This window comes from Bombyx mandarina, chromosome 28, assembly GCF_030267445.1.
Source record: "Bombyx mandarina strain Sakado chromosome 28, ASM3026744v2".
Lineage (NCBI taxonomy): Eukaryota > Metazoa > Arthropoda > Insecta > Lepidoptera > Bombycidae > Bombyx > Bombyx mandarina.
The window spans coordinates 1,146,893-1,170,157 of NC_143233.1; the positions used below are offsets into that span (position 1 = coordinate 1,146,893).

The 23,265-nt window shown below is 36.2% G+C and overlaps 1 protein-coding gene across 2 annotated transcripts; it reads left to right on the plus strand.

Annotated features, from left to right (window-relative positions):
- The first annotated feature begins 334 nt into the window (after positions 1-334).
- Positions 335-21,550, plus strand: Vha44 (V-type proton ATPase subunit Vha44). Of its 2 annotated transcripts, XM_028171575.2 has the most exons (14): positions 335-472; positions 895-1,031; positions 2,375-2,476; positions 3,188-3,239; positions 5,916-6,146; positions 10,952-11,049; positions 12,466-12,554; positions 13,010-13,108; positions 14,413-14,536; positions 15,416-15,547; positions 17,702-17,799; positions 18,224-18,362; positions 19,430-19,555; positions 20,705-21,550. In XM_028171575.2, exons 2-13 carry the CDS (start codon positions 903-905, stop codon positions 19,526-19,528), a joined length of 1,392 nt encoding a protein of 463 aa, XP_028027376.1. In that variant the 5' UTR covers positions 335-472; positions 895-902; the 3' UTR covers positions 19,529-19,555; positions 20,705-21,550. The 2 variants fall into 2 exon arrangements, with proteins under 2 accessions (XP_028027376.1, XP_028027377.1); XM_028171576.2 differs by lacking the exon at positions 5,916-6,146.
- Positions 21,551-23,265: the final 1,715 nt, after the last annotated feature.

Here is a 23,265-nt window from a genome sequence, read left to right on the forward strand (position 1 = left end):
ACAAGGTTTTTGAAAAAAATGGAAAAACAGTTATTTATTAAAGAAATAAATAGTGTATGTACTGATAAGTTGTTGGATTTTATGTTAATCTACATTGATATTTTGTTTTTCCTTTAAAAAAATCGTTACACATAAAATCATCAAACACATCCTTTCGTTACATTCTTAGATCTTTTTTACTGCAAAAAGAAAGCAAGTTTGATTCGCGAGTTTCCAGTTCTTCTATTCTTATCTAAACTGTACGATTTCTGTCATAGATTTATGATTTTAGTTACAACTGTTTGCAAAACATTTAATTTCATAGACAATTGACGTAAATCAGATGTTCGACATAAAGTTGTAGGTGGCAGCACAGCGTCACGTGAATTTTCATGGCGTTGAAGGGCTAGTCCCGAATTGTCTTGTGGTTTCGCCAAAATTATTTGCTGTTTCAGATAATTTATTATAAACAGCATTAATTTTTAAATTCTTGGTGAGTACCATGTTATGTTTCTTGAAGTTTCGCGGACGTTACGTTTACGTGTGCATTCTGCGCGAGACCAAAAAGTGTCAATGTTGATAATGACTGGAGCGCATAGGGTGGTTTGGGGAGATTTTGGGTTGTTTCCATTACGGCGCCTGCATGTCTGGCCGCCGATCGGGCGCCGGCAGTGCGTGACTTGTATTGATTCCCTGCATAACTCGGGCGCGGTTCGCTCCTACCTGAAAACACTTCACTCCCGACCCTCAACCGTTACAGTGGACTCCGACCACACAGAAAATCGATTGAGGCGACAATGAAAGCTTTTTTTTGGCCTTTAGGAATTTTTAATTAGTGGTTAAGGTGCGTGCCTATACAACAATAATAATTGATTGTCGGGACAAATTAGTTAATCTTAATTGTCGGTATTTCAGTGGTGAAAATGACTGAATACTGGGTGATCAGTGCCCCTGGCGACAAGACCTGTCAGCAGACTTGGGATACCCTGAACAATGCCACCAAATCAGGCAACCTCAGTGTCAACTATAAATTCCCTATTCCTGACCTTAAGGTAAGAAAAAAAAACATTTGTGTGTGAAATGTATCATTTTTTTTTTTTTAAATAGCGGATATATACTATATATCAACCATTACCTGCTTTTTGTTTGATAATTGGTAATTCTTACATAAATAGTAACATTAATTACAAAAAAATACATAATCATTTGCCAATACAATTTTCAAATCAACAGATTAGAAGTTTTATTTTTATTTAATTCAAATTCAATTGATTATATGTATTTATAAAAAAAATAGGATCAAATAACAAATTTGCTAAAATTTTTAGTTATATTTTAAAATAAATTTATTGCGTATTTTACAATTTTTCAAATCGAACATAAACTTGGATTAACAATGATTAAATATTTCTATGTAGTTTGCATGATGTTTAGAAATCTATGTATGGTAATTCCAAAAAATGCCAACACATTTATTATTATAATCTACATTGCTATAAAAATAGTAAAACTTAAAGATGTCAAATTAAGAAAAAAAATAAAAAAAATATTAGATTAGATATTTTTTAAATCAAAATGTATTTGGCTCCTGACTTGTGGTGTACAAGTGGGATTAATAATAACATATAGTCAAAGTATTGTCTTAAATCCTTTTGAATTTATTATGATATGATGGTATATGATTGACTGTGTTTTATCTAAAATAGCCTCCCATTGTTCCAAAAGAATAATATTACCAGTGTTTTATAACAACATTATAATCCTTCATAGAATATACACAATTACAAACACTTTAAAAATATAAATACATATAAATTACTTTAAAAATAAATACAATAATAAAACGTTGTGATAATGCTGCAATTTTAAAAACATTCTGATTAATATCAGGTTATCCTAAGACTGAAAATGACTGAATATAAGGTTGTTCATGATCTGTGATTGTGCATCTGTATGTAACGTCTCACATGAGAAGAACGTGTGATCCAGCTGAACTGTTCATTTGCTTTAAATTTATTTCTTATTGTGGCGGTGAATGAATGAATTTATGCTAATGGTTGCCACAGATTACAGACATGACAAAGTGAATGCCACCACCCATTTTAAAATGTGAGGTCTTTGTCTTGACTTTATTATATAACAGCTATCCCACCCTTTAAACTGGAACGCATCATTGTTGCTTGTGTTAATAAAATGGTAATAGTATTTAATAATATTTATTACTGGTATATTCTATATATATCTTGGATGTTTTAGTATGCTGATGATTAGATAGTAATACTCAATGTCTTCTATGTTCTTATAATGATATTCACCAAATTTACCAGCAGTGGATACCAAGAACTAAATAAGTAATAACTCTATGCCATACACTTATCACTATTATTCTTTACAGGTGGGAACTTTGGATCAGTTGGTGGGGCTGTCAGATGATCTGGGCAAGCTTGACACTTTTGTCGAAGGTGTGACCAGGAAGGTAGCCCAGTACCTTGGAGAGGTAAGCATGTTTCACTATCACATAAATCTTGATCTTAAATAGCAAGATCTATTAAACTGGACAAGAAAGTTAAAATTTACATTTCACCAAACTCGTCTTCTGTTATTGAAGGAAAAAATCAACATTTCTTCAGTTTGTTCTTCAAATATTGTATTAATTAAATAATGAAACAGTGACTCTGCAGTACCACACTTTTTTTTTATCCACAACTAATAAGTTGCCTTAATAATCATTTACGGTATTCAGAATTGGTTTCAATTACTCTGGCAGCTACCAAATATTTTTAATAAATACATACATGTGGTAACACAAACTACTCCCATGATGTATGAATAATGTAGAGTAATGTAATGAATTAAAAAAGAAATAACATTCTAGCATACTATAAGCCGCCAGTGGGAATACTTACCTATATACTCTGGCAAGTTGTTATTATGTACTTTGCTTTTGAATAAACCACAGCTTATAGAGTAGAGAGTATAACAGTTAAGCCCCTCACCTCATCTCTCAAAGTGAGGATTGACACTTAAAACCAGCTCATACAAATAAGTTATAATTTCAATATATCTGATACTTCATACTCTGTTCAATCATTGCACAAATACGGAATTAGGTCTTGGAAGTGTGGAATGGTCTAGTTGGGCCTATATCTTATATATTTAATCACACTATAGATATAAATTTTAATGAATTCGTTTTTTTTCTCATCAGGTACTTGAAGATCAGCGCGATAAGCTCCATGAAAACTTGATGGCCAATAACAGTAAGCAATTATATTAATTATTATTGAAAGGAAAATCCTTTATAAGACACTGAACATATTATATTTTAAGAAAAATTACTAAAAATAATTTTTTTCAGTGTCCTTAAATAATGATAAAATAAACTTATTTAAAAGAATAGAGAAATAGGATGCATGGTGGAGATTGAGTCTAGAAATTTTTTATGGCATGTTTGGGAATTTTAGGCTGCCATTATACAAATAAAAAACATGGCCACAAGATGTTGCCAGCATGAAAAACTAATTTTATTTTAAAGAAATTATAGCAAAGGGTTTATTATAGAGGTGAAAAAGCACATAGTAGTGCGAGAATTTAGCATGCGTCGCTGAAGTTCAGTGATTTTTATTTTACTCCAAGAATAATTTTAATTTTTGTTTCAACCTAATTCCTATATTTTGCATGTTTTCTTTTACTTTTGTTTTTTCTCTACACGCTGCCGGTTTCATTTTCGAAATGGCACCTGTCAGAGTGTATATTTTTATGTTTGGTGTATTTCTCTTACATTAATTTGCAAATTTTATATAAAACTGCACAATATTATTATTATTATTATCATCATTTTAATTCTCTCTACATACTCACACATTCACACATCTCATCTCAATTACTCACAACTCACTAACAACTGAGACACTAATATGTACAAATACTGTGGACATAGTTTATTAAACATAATAAAACTATCGGCGAAATTTATATTCTTATGAAATAATGAATGAATAGTTTCCGAAAAAAAAAAAAAAAAAGCATTGGTTACATTTAGAATTCCTGCGTCAGTAGATAAAGTTTCGTAAGTCAAAAAAAACGTGAAAATTTCGTCGATAGAACAATAAATGGCTAGGAATGTTGAGTGGACAGTGTTAGATTTTTTTTTTAATATATTTATTTTAGAGGTACATACACGTGACTATGTTAAACCTCTAATGATTTGTATATAGTCGAATTTTTAGGTTTGGTGTTGCACTATCTTTAGGACATTATTTCCTTATACGGTCCGGGATATTCGCAGAGTTTAAACAAAAACGAATACCAAAGACTGTTAAGTCTGTATGTGAAAGACAATATTTGATGATTAATAAAAGAAAAATAGTAAATCGAAAATTGAAAGAGCTGTATGAATTAAAAAAAAACATTAAATTTAATCTTCGTAACTTTGGTAAGTGGCAAATAAATATAGTTATTTATTCAATTTTTCTCCTACAATCTGAAAAAAAAACCAGGAACTTGTAAATAAGCTACATACACAAATAGGACACGAGCTTGGATGTTAATTTAAGAAGAAAAAAAAACTATTTGCTTTTTAATTTTTTATTTCTTTTAAAAAATGTTTTCGGCACATGTCTAAAATTTTTATTTTATTTCAAATAGATGAATGAGAATGTTAGTTTTTCGGATTGCATTTCAGTGTCTGAGAAATGGAAAAAAGTATGCGGCAGTAAGTAATTATATCGTAGTTTAAAAAATAAAAATAAAGCGCCTGTAATGTATCCTGTGCAAGTTCCATTTAGTGTTACGCTTAACTGTACATAGAAAATGTATTAAATATATTGTTTGTTGAAATTATGCTGGGATTTTCACTCAGTAAGGTCCGTGTTTTTTTTTTCTTCCTTTTTTCTTTTTTTGGGTGTGTCATAGGCGCGCGTGACGTCACAAGTGCAAGTTACGTCATCAAAATGTATGAAGCTGTATTTTTTTTCTTTCGTGTATTCTGATATCTGTCAGGTTCTCTTGTAAATTGTGTATTATCGCGTCGATAAATCTTGTAAGATGCTGTAACTGATAAGGGTCGTTTGGAAAAGCGATATTACGACTGACATATCGTGTGTTTGTGTGTGGTGCCGAAGGGATTCGACTATCAAAGTCCACGGTTCTGTAGCTACCAAATCAAGTTGTTGGCAACGTAAACTGAAAGGCTGATCAAACGGCTTGCTAATCAATTTGTCTTGGTAATAGATGGAAATGTACTAAATTCCAGGCACAACTTTTTAATTATAAGATGCGTCTTCATTTACAATAGGTAATAGCAATCACTGCCTCACAAGACATTCATAGCTTAGCTATATCAAGCTTAAACGTCTTATTGCTTTGCGCTTTTTATAAACAAAAAAAAAATCAAACCAAATTGTTTATTATTATTATTATTTAGTTTATATTTTTTCTATATTTTTTTTTCTCTTATTTTCGCTCCTGTCCTATACTAATTTCCTCTAATTATTTTTTTTGCCCTTATCGCAAAGTCGTTGATTTGTGAATTCAAATAAACAAAAAAACAACGACAATTATATATATATATCTGATGATATAATCTGTTGATACTGTTGTTATAACGTACACAGAACGGGAATAGCATAATGGGCCGCCATAAAACTGAACGAACGCACAGTATAGACGGTAACGTTTTGATGTAATAAAATACAAGTATTAATTTATAAATTAATGTAATCTCAAGGTGGGTGGCGCATTGTAGATGTTTATGGGCTCCGGTGTTGGGCTCGTCCACCCATCTAAGCAATAATAAATAAATAAATAATTTTTTATCATCATCAGACACTCAGCAAGTGTCATAAACATAGTAAAATTAAAAAAATAATAATAATAATATAATAAAAAATATATGCGCCTTTGTATACGGTTGTATTGGCGAATGCGGAATTCAGGCATGGATTCATACGGGGACCCGGGCGGGGGCGAGCCGCCTCCGACGCCCACCTCGCCGGTCTGCGACTCGGCCTACTCTGAGCACCACGGGTGTTGGCCTTGCGAACACCGCGAGCATTCAGAATGCGAGGCGTCACATCCGTCGCACTCCCAGCCCTCGAGCGGCCGGAGCTCGCCACGTTGGGACGATGACGAAGACGAGGAGAGACCCCACCACGTCCTCTCACAAGGTTTAGGCTACCACCACCTCCCACGCCCCCGCAGACGAATGAGTAGAGTTTGAGGCTTGTGATTTTTTTTTGTTTTACTAACCTGTGTAGGTACGTGTAATTTCCGGAGTAAAGTCTCAAGTTCTGTTCAATTTTGATCGTACACAACCCCGTAGCATCTGCAAAAGACGTTTTTTTTTCCCACACACGTACAGCGCTACCTGCCTAATTTATCGATACGTTTATCACGGTTATTGTAAATTTAGCTATTGTGACGGCAGTGATTGCATATTCATTGTTAATGTGTTGTTTGGGTATTGTTTGTTTGATGAATGCAGTTGGCGTTGGCCGTTTGCTCATATCGGTAGCGCCAGCCTGAATTGAGTAATTGTAACGCGAAAGTTTAGGGTGACGCTTGACGATACCGTAATGATTATAATTTTGTGCCGATATAATGATAATAATACACAGTAATGTCGCTTACGGATCAGTGTAGTTTAACGTTTGTTTGAATATATTTCCGTGTATTCATTATTTATGTCGTATGTAGCTTTTTACACAAATTTATTTGTTATAATTTTTAGGTTTTTCGAAATTCGTTTTACGTTCGCTTCTTTTGTTAATCATCACTGTTCTTTTTATTTTTTAATTTTAATTTTTGTTAATTTCTCAGTTACGTACCTTTCGCTGTTAAGTCCGGATATGCGTTTGTTATTAGTTATTGTTGTGAACTATTAATAACGCTTCGTCGTTTGAAATCTTGATTTTGTGTTGAGTTTATGATTTGCGTCGATCTCATCATGGTCAAGAGTAGAATTAAGTGTGTGTTACTCTGTATCAAGGGCCCTTGGTTCGAGGATGACTTAAGTTTTCCGTCGAAAGCTTAATTTAAAATTTACTCATAATTTATTTAATATTCCTTTAGAGATTTATTGATATTTATATACCACGAACGAATTGGTAGCTTGTTGCAAGATATAAGACTGTTTATTGTGTTGCTAGTGTTTGAGAAATTGCAGATGATTTAGAAGAGAAAAAAAATATATCGTTTAAAACCACGAAAGCTTACGTTACCTGGATTTTAAAAATCTCTCGCAAACCGTTGCAATGATAAAATAAATAGTTTGTGATTTAAAGTGGTGCCGTGTTTATTTTTCTAATTTACGATAATAAACTTTTAGCTAGCACAAGAATTGATGACAAGAAATATGGCTACGTCTTAATTCGGAATTTTGAGAATGCGATAGTTGAATGTAGATTATGTATTATATGAATCGATTTAGTATATTGTTATGAGGCAATAACAATGTTATTAGCTATCACGGGGACAATTGTTTCAGTTCCAGAATCTGAGTTTATATTGCTTTCAAAAATGAAAATTTCCAAAAAGTGGTGTTTTTTCTTTTGTCTTTTGTTTATACTATTCAACTGAGCTTCTTATCGGAACTTCTCAGTGGGTCGCGATTCTGATCTTATAGTATATTCTGCGAAGCATTACTTTTGCTAGGGCTAGTGTTAGCAAATTCTCTCAGATCGAGCCCGTGAGCTGGACTATTCCAGCTTCCTTAGGCTAACAGCGAATAAGTAGGGAAAAAAATCACGGTTCACTTGGTGTTAAGTGTTTATTAGAGACCATGGACATCAACAAAGTAGATGCCGCCACCAATCCTGAGTAGTTCTGTCTCGCTTCGTACAACATGCGAATGCATTACTGCACACAAACACAAAGAGCAAGCAAACATCATCAAATATTGGCCCGACGTGGGAATCGAACCCACGACCCTCGGCGCAATAATTAGGGCCGCTAACTATTGCACCACCGAGTAGTTTTATATATAAACGATTTATTTAATACGAATTATGTATTTATATTCAGTAATTAATGAATATAGTTGCTCTGGTTCTTGACACACAGAAGTATATTTTGATAATTAGTGTTTTTTTTTTTGTATAAGAAGTTAAATGCAAACAGTAGGTATAAAAAAAATTGACGTCTAAGAGGCTCAGCAGTAGGGTTGCCAGATTTTTTTTAACCTATAAGGGGCAAATGCTTAAATAGGCAATAATAAAATATGGGAATTTAGTTTTTTTTACCTGGTACAAATAAAAAACAAAATTATATAGTGACATTCTTTATTTGTTTTTTTTTGATATTTCTCCGAGGATCAAGTCAGTTTTAACATATTTTTATTGGTTTTAACATATTTATAAAAATCAATACAATTTAAATCGTACGGTTCGAAAACGGGACAGAGTCAGTCCCGCCGGGACATTTTAACTAAGCCTAAAATAAGGGAGGTACCGCGAAATACGGGACCTCTGGCAACCCTACTCAGCAGTGTTGTAACACTGAAGTGTAACTGGCAAGTTCGAATTTGGAAATAATGTTTACGATTTTTTTTTCTTCTGAAAAGCTTGTACGTTGTTGTAGCCACACTCTGTTGTCAGTGTATTGACATTGTCAATGTCATGTGGGCCGTCAAAGGCTAAGGCTATTAAGAAGGCCTTAGGTTTCTCTGTTATTTGCATGTGTGCATGATTTTCTGCATGACCCGTTTTATGTAACGTCGATATTATTGTGCATGACGTAGATAGTTTTTTTTTTTTTTTTTTTGCTTAAGTATATTATAATTTTTTGCACTCTTAAGAATTTTTAGAAATAATATTTTAGGGTTACGCTCTTTTTGTGTGTGAGCGTTGTTCCCATGTGACGATAAATTACAGACGGCCGCACTCGGAGTTTTTTTTTTTTGGAGTTTACTCCTTTAGAATCGATTTACATATATAGGCCCGGGGTATGAAAATTATGGGGACCAAAATCGTACTAGCATGTCACACGAAATGCGTTATGCGCATTTCGTGTGACATGCTAGTACATGCGCCGGCAGTCCGCCACAAAGCCTCGTACTGATCGCGCGTTTCTCTCATTATTGTATTTTCATATATTTGTTAGTCGTTTGTTTTGTGTCTCGTTAATTTGTTAATAATCTGTAGTGTATCGTGTTGTCGTAATATAGAACTATTTCTCGTATTGTTTCGTTTAATTTTTTATATCCAGTAAACTCCAGTCGTGCGTCGGAGCGGACACACACACTTTTTTTTTAATATTTATTTCTAGCTGTAACTAATAAACTATCGACTTCGACTATCGAATATCTTTTATCACATATGTGTACAGCTCTAGTGAATTCATTATAAATAAAATTATATTTAAAAACGTAAATTTTGCTATATAATTTATTATTAACGCGAATTATTTTATTAAGAAATAACTTTTGGTAAATTTCGCATTCTTGTGCATATAAACGCCAAAAAACCTAATTGGATGGCTCAAATTTTTTATTAAACTTTAGGCAAAGGGTAGCATAATTATACCGTGTCGGTTCAGACTTCAGAATCAAAATAAGTTTCATTTCTGTTCTGTCTCGTTGATAAGTATGTTTTTTTATATACGTATATACGTAAAAATGCAACGGAAATAATAATTATTATTTTCAAATGTCAATCTGAGTGCGGCTTAAACTTTTAAATGTAACCACCAAGAAACGTTGGCTTTTGTTTTTTTTTTTTAATGAAATTTAATCTGTTGAATTATCTTTTATGTTGTTATTGGGTTTTTTTTGGAAATATATCGGCGAATTATAAAATTTAGAAATCGTAATTTAGAATTAGTATAGATTGAAATTGAAAATGTAGTGATGTATTCGATAGATTGGATTTCAAATGTAACTGGTAACAATTTAAGATGTAACTGTTAGATTTTGTTTGGAGAAAACGGTTTTTTTTTTGTTTTTATTCTATTCGATGATCTGAAAACTATGTACAGGATGAATCTGTACAAAATCTGTTTCGCAGTCGCACAGTACTTTTTGGCGGGAACGCGAAGAGTGAAGTTGTGTGATTTGTTTTATTTTTTCTATTTAGTGTTTCTTCGGGTTTAAATGTGTAATAACGGTGGTTTATTAACTGTTTAATATCTGTGAAAGTGCACAAATGTGGGAAAACGAAACAAAGCCGCTGGACGTAACTTCTCGGGAACCTCCAAAAAGTCCACTGAAAAAATCTCAGTAAATGTCAACTATTTTACTGAGATTATATTTCAACCCATATCATCTGATCTCATTTCAATTCACTCCATATTAAAATTTTTCATAAAAATAAGATTAAAAATTAAAATAAGACTTGACCTAAAGGTCTTAGTTACCAGGTCATAAAATCCCTTTTAAAAAAAATCAGTCTCATAGTATCCACAATTACACTATATATAAAATTTACTTTCCTGTGTCCGCTTCTACGTGATCCTAATAATTATATTACAGAATGTCTGTTGTTCGCGTTGCAATACCTACCTAATGTCATCATCATCATTCTCTTGCCCTTCTCCTAGTCACCTGGAGTCCTCGCAACATGCTTTCTCCTTCCATAGTCCTCTATCATATACCATTTCTTCGCCTACTCCCCTCTTACACATATCGTCTTTTACACAATCCATCCATTTCTTCCTAGGTCTACCTCTTCCTCTATAGCCTTCCACGTTCATAGTTAACACTCTCTTACCAACCTCATTGTCAATATCTAAGGCGTTCAATTGTCCTAAATCTATATGGACTTACATTAGCAATTAACTTTGTGATTGACAGATATTTTAATTACAACAAAACACCATCCGACGATTGTGAAATGGATTGATATTTTAAAACAGCAAATGAAAATCAATATTGTAAAAGTCGTGATCGTTGTTTCTTAGAACAAAATTAAAACAGTTGTTGTTTTGCTTTAAAATTAATCACTTAGTTCTTTCAGTAATGATAATGACGTTTTTTCAGGTGACCTACCCACTTATTTGACTCGCTTCCAATGGGACATGGCTAAGTACCCCATAAAGCAGAGTCTGCGGAATATTGCCGACATCATAAGCAAACAGGTAAATACATACATACTGGGTGCTTGGAGAACGCTTCCGAAAACGAAGACAGATGATAGTACTAATAATACCTTTGATGATGGGACGGGGGTTTCTAACCCATGGATCAGCTCGCTGATTCTCTCGCTGGATCTTCTCAGCGGGTCGCGATTCCGATCCGGTAGTAGATTTATTCGCGAAGCAGCTGCTCTTGAGTTGTTAGTTCTCCTTCGGAGGCGCTCGGGGAGTTGTTAGCAAATCCCACCCCTCCTGGCTGAGCCTTTGCTCGCCCACCTGTCCTGATGAAACTGGGAAGGCCTCCGGGCCACCAGTAATCCTTCAATCCTAAAAAAAAGAAAGAAAATATGATGAGACGGAATAAAATATCGATCCTAATTAAAAAAGAATCATATTTTTAAAACGTTTAATTAGCATTATTTACGCTCCCATCATGTTAGTACAGCTAAATGAAGCGATAATTAAAAAAAAGTACATAACTTTACTTAAAAAAAAAAACCAACAATGAAACAGTAAATCAAAAACAGCTGATGCTCGGGTCAACGAACGCCCGGGCGCGGCGCTGATACCGCCCTCCCCAAAATTTGTAATTTTGTAGGTACAAAATTTTCGTTTTCGGAAGCGGTCTCCTAACACCCAGTACATACGAAGAACTCAATTATTATTTACATCAAGGAGCCGTGTGCTCCAGACACTACAATAATTCTATATATTAATACGAGAACCAAAAAATTGCTACCCCTTTCACCCGCAGAATTTTTTATAACCCCTCAAGGTTAGTAGAATAGGTAAGAAAAAAACACCCCTTTTTACAAGAATGGCACGGACGGAGGAGTATGAAATTTTCCATACTTATAGAGCAGCAGTCGGGGAACTTTTTTAATTATTACCCCAAAATATTTTTGTGTAAGTTGCTTACCCCATGACGCAGAACAAAAAATAACGAAATCGCTTCTTTTTAGTATCTTTCATAATTTATTATAGACCCCATGATAGTTTTGAAAAATAATATTATTTTTTCATTTCGTTTCATGGAGTTTGAAATCACAAGGTTTCTAAATTAACAAATTTTTACCCCCCAAAATTTCATTTTACCCCATTTGGGGTAATTTACCCCGGTTCCCCGACCGCTGTTATAGAGAATATGTATAGAGAAGGAGTGCAGAAGAAGAAAAAGTGTCTCAGTGGGAAAATTAGCATTCTGCACATTTTCTTCCGTCACCCTAGTGCTCTTGGAACTCAAACCAGGCGTTGCTAATACTGGCCCTAGCAAGAGCGGTGCTTCGCAAAATCTACCGCCGGATCGGAAACGCGACCCACTGAGAAGATTCGGGGAGAAACTCAGTGGGAAACGCAGCGACACCAGCCCCAGATCGCCGCGGTGACGCGAGTACTAATAAACGTTCTCGTATCGAACAGGTCGGACAGATCGACGCGGATCTGAAGGTCAAGTCCTCCGCCTACAACGCTCTCAAAGGAAACCTACACAATTTAGAGAAGAAACAGACGTAAGTATTTACATATAAATAGGGCAGACTAAGAGAAACATGACGCTTAGAATTATTAATCAGCATATTGTACATGTTAAGAATAGCCGGGTGCACAATTCTGTAGTTTTATATACGTACTACCGATGCTAGTAACAGCTCATACTTTAGATGGGTCAAAATCCAAGTACCCGCTCTGACCCACGAAAAAAAAAGTATCTTTTTATTTTTATTGCACATAGACATCACAACGTAAATGCCGCCACTCTGAGATGCGAGTTATAAGGTCTCAGTATAGTTACAACGGCTGCCCCGCCCTTCAAACCGAAACGCATTACTGCTTCAAGGCAGAAATAGGCAGGGCGGTGGTACCTACCCGTGCGGACTCACAAGAGGTCCTGCCGCCAGTGTCAATATTAACCGTTAAGTGCGGTACACGAGTCACACGCTAATCTGTACCGTTTGCCTCCTGATAGCGGGAGCTTGCTGACCCGCAACTTGGCTGATCTAGTCAAGAAGGAGCACTTCATCTTGGACAGCGAGTACCTGACCACACTCCTGGTCATCGTTCCCAAGTTAGTATGGCAATGCAAATTCTAATTTATCTAATTACTAGCGACCCGCCCTCGCTTCACTTCGGAAACTGTAATTTATTATTAATTTCTCCACTATTTAATGGTGTTATTATACATATAAACCTTCCTCTTCAATCACTATATCTATTAAAAAAAACCGCATCAAAATCCGTTGCGTAGTTTTAAAGATTTAAGCATGCATAGAGATATAGGGACAGAGAAAGCGACTTTGTTTTATACTATGTAGTGATTAGCTTATTATTTCATTGCATCGCTGTTCTAAATGTCACCTTTTTCATTGATATTTATTAATGTCACCTGATGATGATGGATGGATGAATGGATCGCATCATGAATACTGTCACCTGCCCCGAAAAACCTGAGATCAAAGTTTCAATTGTGTTGAAAAACTAGATTTCCCACCTCACATCTAAGTGGAACTGGAAATACTAAACCTAAACTGAGTAATAGCCGGTTGCATTAAGCCAGAGCTGTCCAAACTACATACTTTTGCGGGCTAATTAAATTACCTACAAAAGCTGGAGGGCGCTTTTTTTTTTTTTTTTCTTTAAAAAAACACAATATCTACTTTCCGGGAATTCCCCTAATAATAGTAAAAGATAGCTTCACTTTTAAATGATATTGTGGGAATGTAAAGGGACAAGAATAAAGACAAATTTTACAAAATTTTGATTATATAGTTTGACAAAGAATTTTATTTTCCAAACTATACATGCGTCGCGGGAAGCATGAAAACTTTGCCTATACAGCCCTGCTTTACCCTGTTACAATACTCTGTACACTGCTGCCCATACGGTACCGCAACCCACCGTTTGGTTTAAATTTGTTTAGGGCATTATAATTTTGGGTCATTCAATAAGCTACACTCAGTTGAGTTCAGTCTGGTCTAAGGCTGGACAAGAGTTTTTGGGCGACAGGGACAGTAAAACCCACTCGACCTATCGGGACCTTTAAGATTTAACTAAATATTTAAAAAAAAAAGGTGGTGCGCGTGAAAGAAGTGAAACTTCTTTTGCGTTGTATTGTGGTTTTCTTCAGTTTTCAACTTTAAATCAAATTTCTCTTGTAATTGGGAATGCTGTGTATAAGAGAAACTACCTAGCTCGTTTTGTTCTTTCCCTTTCCACGGTCGAGTGGTTCGCGAGACGCTCTGTCTATTTTCTCACTCTCGCTCTACTTAAACTGTATCTTTTCTCTCTAGCCGTAACGAATTTGTTCGACGAGTTAAATTTTATTCTCAAATAAGTTTCACTTTAAACATTTTTTTCAACTAATTATCGTAGGTCGATGTTCAACGACTGGAACGCCAACTATGAGAAGATAACGGACATGATCGTGCCGCGCTCCACTCAGCTAGTCCACCAGGACAACGACTACGGACTCTTCACCGTCACCCTCTTCAAGAAGGTGAGCGAGCGACCTGGTGGTAGGACCTATTGTGAGTCCGCACGGGTAGGTACCACCACCCTGCCTATTTCTGCCGTGAAGCAGTAATGCGTTTCGGTTTGAAGGGTGGGGCAACCGTTGTAACTATACCGAGACCTTAGAACTTATATCTCAAGGGTTGTGGAGGATTTACGTTGTAGATGTCCATGGGCTCTAGTAACCACTCTTAACACCAGGTGGGCTGTGAGCTCGTCCACACATCTAAGCAATAAAAAAGATCTCTGCTACCATCTTCACTGCTCCTCCGAACTGAAGGGTTTTGAGGTCCCGGCATACACGATTTTATGTCCATGAACCCGGTTAATTCAATTAAAAAAAAAAAACATTATCTCAATTTTTTGTACCGTCAGTGGAATAATTTTGAATAGTAGGGTTTTTATTGTCTGTTGAGTAATGAATAATGATACACTGAGAACTTTTAAATTCGTTGTTTGGATGAGCTTGGCGAGTTAGGCCAGAGCTTATGATGAGGAAGTCAGCTCTGAGGGCTGATGATATCATATTGCTCCGCCACTGATCAACGAATGTGGAGATTTCATTAACACCGTTTTTTTTATTGCTCAGATGGATGGACGAGCTCACAGCCCCATGGTGTTAAGTGGTTACTGGAGCCCATAGACATCTACATGTAAATGCGCCACCCACCTTGAGATATAAATTCTAAGGTCTCAATATAGTTACAACGGCTGCCCCATCGTTCAAACCGTAACGCATTACTGCTTGACGGCAGAAATAGGCAGGGTGGTGGTACTTATCCGTACGGACTCACAAGAGGTCAGTAAAATTGCGAAAAATTTGATAGTTTCGAACACCCTGTATGTATGTGTTCGTCGCGAGCAGGTTGCGGACGAGTTCAAGCTGCACGCTCGCGAGCGCAAGTTCGTCGTTCGCGAGTTCGCTTACAACGAGGCCGACCTGCTCGCCGGCAAGAACGAGATCACCAAGCTCGTCACCGACAAGAAGAAGCAGTTTGTGAGTCTCTTTTCTACGGAGAAAGGATCATCATCATTCTCCTTCCATACTCCTCTATCATATACCATTTCTTCGCTCACTCCCCCGCATACACATATCGTCTTTCCAGACGACCAGAGCGACGTGCATCTTTGACATCAAAATTCCCAGATTGAAAACGCCTAAACCAAAGGACAATGCCCATTTAAAGTATATTACAAAATTGCTCTAATAAATAAAAACTAGAAATATGTTGTTAATTTTAAATCATATGAAGCGCTGGATAAAATATTTAAAAAAATAAGACTTCTTATTGACATTGCAGTACGTATCATCGTTTTTTTAATCATTAATTCATGCTTTATTTATTACGGTCCCGTTGACACTATACAATGGAGACATACTAGATAGTTCCAAATAACTGACATGTTTATTTGATAGCATACAGATAAGTATTTAAAAGAACACTGATCTGGCTTAGATTATGTGATGATCATGAAGTTCCTAGTGAAAAACTAATAGCAATGTTGTCTGTAACCGATAAAATGTATAAAAAACCAGTAGGAAGTTATCATGTTTAATGTCCAATATCTCTTGAACCTGTGCTTTATGTGACATGAAATCTAGATATCATATAAATACTGTTAAAAAGCTATCATATGGCATAGAGCTGCAATTTGGGCATTGCAGGGCATTGCTGACTTTCAGCTCCATACTAATATGGGCATTGTCCTTTGTGCTACTCTCACAGACACTACACTAAGTCCATACATATCGCAATTTTTTTAGCGGCTTGCTTTGCATTTTTACTCTTTTTGTAGTAAAATTTTAAAATGTATCGAATTTCTTCATTAGATTCACTCATCTTGACAGTACAAAAATAAATAAAAATCACACATTTTCCTAATTTGAATTTGGAATTATCTTCGCTAAAATTTAAATTTTTAATGATACCAAAACCAGCCAGATACAAATAGTATAGTCAAAGAGATTTTATTACAAGTTCATAGATACTATAATGAGAAAATACTTTTCCCCCAACCTATTATACAAAATATTTTGTATAATTTAACTTTATTCTTGTAACATTACATTCCCATTATATTATTTAAAAATGAAGGTATCTTTTACTATTCATCATTCTCCTGTTCTTCTCCCAGTCACCTGGGGTCGGCGCGACATGTTTTCCTTACTCCTTTATCATATACCATTTCTTCGCTCACTCCCCTCTTACACAAATCGTCTTTCACGCAATCCATCCATTTTTCCTCAGCTCTACCTCTTCCTCTTAAAGCCTTCCACGTTCATAGCTAACACTCTCTTACCAACAATGAATGTCAATATCTAAGGTCATCAATGGTCCTAAATCTATATGGAGTTAGATTGGCAACTAACTTTGTCATTGACAGAATTAGATATTTAAATTGCAAAAAACACCTTCCAACGATTGTGAAATGGATTGATATTTTAAAGATTATTCTTCTAAAGCCTTCGACATTGATAGTTAAAACTCTCTTAACAACCACATTGAGACGAAATGTCTCATCACATACCATCCCAAACGCACACTTCTCGTAGGGTGAATGGATATTTAGTTTAAGCAACATTTCGCTTAATATACGCGACATTTATCTTTGTAATTAAAGGCGCGTTTTATTTGGTACCAGCGACCCGCCCTCGCTTCGCTTCTGAAACTGTAATTTATTATTGATTTCTCCACTATTTAATGGATGTTATTATACATATAAACCTTCCTCTTCAATAACTCTATCTATTAAAAAAAACCACAGCAAAATCCGTTGCGTAGTTTTAAAGATTTAAGCATACATATAGGGCCAGAGAAAGCGACTTTGTTTTATACTATGTAGTGATTAGCATCAACGGTTCGATGTTTTTAATTGAACTTCAATTAAGTTTACTCCATTCAAATTTTTTTCCAAATTTTAAACATAAATAGCCCTCCTGTAAAGTTACAAAAATGTCGCCCAAACTAAACCGCCTTTCACTCCTCGATATGTTTTACACATACTTATGATTGATATAAATTTTCTACTTATAGGATGAGATAAAATCTTTCTAGATCTCTTTTCAAAACTAATTTCTGTTCGAACAATAATCAGTAAGCAACAGCGAATACGTTGATTACATATTACATATTTTCGTGTTGATGCCCAGGGACCGCTGGTGCGATGGTTGAAGGTGAACTTCTCCGAGTGCTTCTGCGCTTGGATCCACGTTAAAGCTCTGCGTGTGTTCGTCGAATCCGTTTTGAGGTGAGCTTTTTTTTATAATATGGCATTCTATTAAAATTTGATAATATATAGTAGGTATGTTTTCGGGATTAATTTTGAATCGTGCTAATTATTTTTACCAGGAAATTGTAATGATGCCACAACGGAGGCTGTAAAGATCTTTAAATTGTAATTTTAAATGATTTATGTGCAGAAATCCGGCCACTTGAATTAGTCGAGCTTAATGACTCACATTTAGATACATAATTGTTTAAGGACCGGGAACTCTAAATATATCCCCAATTATAAGAAATTAGCTGAAGAAGTTTTCACTTCAATAAAAATCTTACGTTACGGACGTTTTTTTATTCCGGTTAAGGGGTGCTCTTCCGTATCGTCCCACAAGGAGCTTCGTTTCAACAACCAAAAGCTATAACTGGTCATATTATGCACTATTACATTCCAGATACGGTCTGCCGGTGAACTTCCAGGCCGTGGTGATGGTCCCGGCGCGCAAGAGCATGAAGAAGCTGCGCGACCTCCTCAACCAGCTCTACGCGCACCTCGACCACTCCGCGCACGCGCACTCCGCCGCCGCGCCGGACGTACGCACGATACATTTTTTTTCCTACCTAAGCTGAGAGCCTTGAGAGGCTATATCAGCGGAACCTTAACTAGTAGGTGAGCTCACGGGGCTCAAGCCTGACAACGATGCTAACACGAACCCTAGCAAGAGCAATGCTTCGCAGGACCGCGACCCACTGAGAAGATCCGGCGAGAAACTCAGTGGGCTGTGTCTGTGGGTTAATTTACTCGCCGAGCCCTCCGTCGCAAGGGACGGGTTCGATGAGAATGATGACCGGTGCTTGAGGTACCTAAAAGCACCGTTAGTGGATCGGGAGGATCCGAGATGACGTGTTTAGTTCTTTAGTTCTATTAGTTCTAATTAGGCTTAGTTAGTAAGGAAAAAAAAAAACAAGCAGATGACAACAGTCGGCGCCGGGTTGCATCCTCCTCGGCCTCCATCCTGCCGCTGACTCAAGCCCAGCATCGTATTATGTATAAGTATATATGTCGATGTGGAGTGCGCCGAACGCGTATGCGAACCCCTCCTCTCAGTCCTTCCTGCATCATTTCACCCCTGCCCTACGTGGCAGGAAGCTTCTGCCCGGTTCGTCCCGAGGCCCGTTCCAGCCCCCCGTAAGGGGGTACGACGACTTTTTTTTTTATTGCTTAGATGAGTAGACGAGCTCACAGCCCACCTGGTGTTTAGTGGTTACTGGAGCCCATAGACATCTACGACGTAAATGCACCCCCCACCTTGAGATATGAGTTCTAAGATCTCAAGTATAGTTACAAGGGCTGCCCCGCCCTTCAAACCGAAACGCATTACTGCTTCACGGCAGAAATAGGCAGGGTGGTGGTACCTACCCGCGCGGACTCTCACAAGAGGTCCTACCACCAGTAATTACGCAAATTATAATATTGTGGATTTCATTTTTATTACACGATGCTATTCCTTCACCGTGGAAGTCGATCGTGAACATTTGTTAAGTACGTAATTCATTAGAATAATTGATACCCGCCTGCGGGATTCGAACACCGTTGCATCGCTATTATTATAATGATATTTATTGTAACGTGCATAATGTTTTTATCTGTTGTGTTACAGAGCGTGGAACTAGCCGGCCTAGGTTTCGGTCAATCGGAATATTTCCCGTATGTTTTCTATAAGATCAACATCGACATGATCGAGAAATCGTCGGCCTAAATAGAATGAATGCGTCTTTTAAGCTAGGTGAGTTACCTTGATTTTGTTGACACGTTAACTGCCATGTTAGGCATAAGTAAGAAAAAAAGCTATCTCTCAATCACAGATCCACCTTAACATTTAAGATAGTATTATTATCTATATCTCTGTACTAATTATATCCACAATTTCTTCTTCTTCTTTAATTTTTGGCTCCGGTACGGTTTGTGCATTAGCCAGCGTCGAGTAATACATCCACTATTTATTTTAACACATCTAAAGCGCCTGGATTGAATAACTTTGCCTTCTTTTGTTTGTTATTGTATCTTCGGATTCGCCTCTCCCAGGGTCTACTAGATATTCCGGCGCCTTAGTAAGAAGATCGAAGAGAGAAATCGACTTAATTACTTCATTGCGCCGCGTACGGCACCGGTGACCTAAATGGTAGTCAATGTGTTAAAACAAACGGATGTTTTTTTTAACGGATTTTATGACCTGGTAACTGAGACCTTTAAGTCATGTCTTATTTTAATTTATATTCATGTTTTTATGAAAAATGATATTATGGAGTGAAATGATATGAAGATGATTAATTTGAGACATTAATCAACTGGGATGAAATTAAATGAAATGAAATGGTATGAAATATAATCTCACTAAAATGGTGGTCATTTACTAAGATTTTTTCAGTGGACTTTTTGGAGGATCCCGAGAAGTTACGTCCAGCGGCTTTGTTTCATTTTCCCACATTTGTGCACTTTCACAGATATTAAACAGTTAATAAACCACCATTATTACACATTTAAACCCGAATAAACACTAAATAGACAAAATAAAACATATCACACAACTTCACTCCTCGCGTTCCCGCCGAAAAGTCACAGTGGATGTTATTAGTACAGAGATACAGATAATACTAGCTTAAATGTTAGGTTGATCTGTGATTGAGGGATTGTGCTATTCCCTACCTATTCGCTGGTAGGTAGCCTAAGGGGCTATTCCAGCTACCTCCGGACGGGTAAGTGACCTCACTGGCTCAACCTTAGAAAATTTGCTAACACTAGCCCTAGCAGTACTTCGCAGAGTCTATCACCCGTTCGGAAACTCGATCCACTGAGATCTAGCGAGAAACTCAGTGGGATTGACACTATTACTCGTAATATTGTGTTTTGATTAATATTATTTTTCTATTTACAGGTAATGTTACCATCACCAACCGGCTTTATTACATGATCGACATTTTAAAAAAATATATCGGTCAGAACAATAATCGCCATTGTACTGTACAATTCAGTTGTTTAACACAGGAACCCTTTGCCTTGTTTGTAAATTGTTTTTTTTCTATGTACAGTTTTTAATGTAGTTTTTATTTTGACAATATTCTATAATTTTGAAAAAGAAATCATGTAGTTTGTCTGTTTTTGTTTTTTTTTTTTTTAAGAACATAGCAGGTTTCGTTGTTGGTGAATGTGCAAAATGTATTTATGTTTATAATTTATTTAACCCGGAAGCGCCGCTGTCACCGACGTGACATGAGCAAAATAGATTTAGAAAAAAAGGCCTTCTGGTTATTTCTTTACAGACACTTTTTCTTAGACCTGTTGTCGTATTTAATGAGCATCAAAGAAAACAACATCTTGGAAATGAAATAAAATCGCAAGTACGTTTTTAATTCACAGACTCCATATTGGAACAATGGGCACACCTTTTGCCAGGATAGAAAATAAATAATGTTGCCATAAAAAAAAAATGTTCTTGTGATTTTATGAACTTAGCTGAGACAAATACGACAATAAATCAAAAGCACTGTGTTGTAAGCTTAAAAGCTTTGAATAAACAAATCGGTTGATTACTTTCAAACGCAACAACGTGTTCAGTATTAAATGTACGACAGTTGCAAATGTAGATTTATGTATGATAAATAAAATGTTCAATAAATATAAAAATGAATAAATATTGCAAAATGCTAAATGTAAATAATAACATTCCTCATATAATTCGCGTAGTACATAAAGAAAATAAATATTATTCGAGTTACTGTTATATTTAGTTTCATTTTGTATATCGATTACTGTTTTACACTAGAGTTGGGGTTTGGTGCATGAGTTGTATGTCCCATCTAGAAATCTACATATTTTTTTTTGTTTATTGCTATGGATGGACGAGCTCACAGCCTACCTGGTGTTAAGTGGTTACTGGAGCCCATAGACATCAATAACGTAAATGCCGTCACTCACCTTGAGATAGGAGTTCTAAGGTCTCAGTTTAGCTACAACGGCTGCCCCACCCTTCAAACTGAAACGCATTACTGCTTCATGGCAGAAATAGGCGGGGTGGTGGTACCTACCCGTGCCGACTCACAAGACTTCCTACCATCATATTCTGTGTTTCCATATTCCATATGGTAAAACAAAACTGCAAGTCACATTGTAGTCCCATATGGGTAAGTTCTGCCTATCAGTCATGTTATTATTTCAATTGATACTACAATATTTCAAGGTGAGGTTACGTTGAACTTATGATATCAATGAGTTTTAGTAACCACTTAGCCATATTGATAATATTCACATAATTACCCAATAAATGATTGATATAAACGTATTTATATGTATTATTGTGGTTCAATTTATAATTATTTAGGTTGCCAAGTTCATCTAATGTTATGCAGTCCTCACACCACCACATGCCAAAATTTTACTGGTTGTAGGACCTCTTGTGAGTCCGCGCGGGTAGGTACCACCACCCTGCCTATTTCTGCTGTGAAGCAGTAATGTGTTTTGGTTTGAAGGGTGGGGCAGCCGTTGTAACTATACTTGGGACCTAAGAACTTATATCTCAAGGTGAGTGGCGCATTTACGTTGTGGATGTCTATGGGCTCCAGTAACCACTTAGCACCAGGTGGGCTGTGAGCTCGTCCATCCATCAAAGCAATAAAAAAAATTATATTACCCACTTTATATAGTCAAGATTGATGTCGTAATTACAGTGGTATAATAGATGAGTGATGAAGACCCATAAAACTGGAATGCCATAGCTTCAAGGTATATATGAGCATGAGGGTGAGTATAGTACATTGTGCACCAAGGGCAAACACGCGGAATGAGATGTCCTACTCTTTTCGAAAATTCGTGGAGTACTGAGCCGGGGTCTAGGGGCAAAGCCCTGGTGGAGGGCTCATACTCATAAAAAAACAATTTAATTGTTTTTTAATTTTTAAATAAACTACTACTAATTGAATAAGAACTGTCTGATGAACTCATCTTTGTTTAATACTTTACTATTAAATTTTATTGCCTTTTGTTTATTTCACTTTTACACTAAACACAATATTGCAAATTACCCGAGCACAACAATGGTGGAGAATTTTAGGTGTGTGAGAGCAGACGTAGACACTAACACGCATGCACACTTGTCAGTCCCCAGGGAGGAAAAGTTACTTTCTTCCCTGTACAGCGGGAAGAAAACTGAACTTTCAACGTAGGCAGGAGAAAAATATCCTTTATGTACTCGTAACATGCACTATCATCTGTAATCAGCTTAGAAATTAGAGTTTAAGAATAGAAAACTATTGAGTATATTGCTACAAGCGATGATTTATGGCAAGGTAATGGGATAAGATAGACAGTCCAGGACAGGTCGCTGTGAAGGTTGAGAGTAGCCTGTGTCTAGGTTAGGACTTCTGTAGGCTGAAAGAAAAAGAATGACGAGAGAAGCACCATATGAACCAATCACTTTGTTGACCTGTGTCTTCTTGTTTG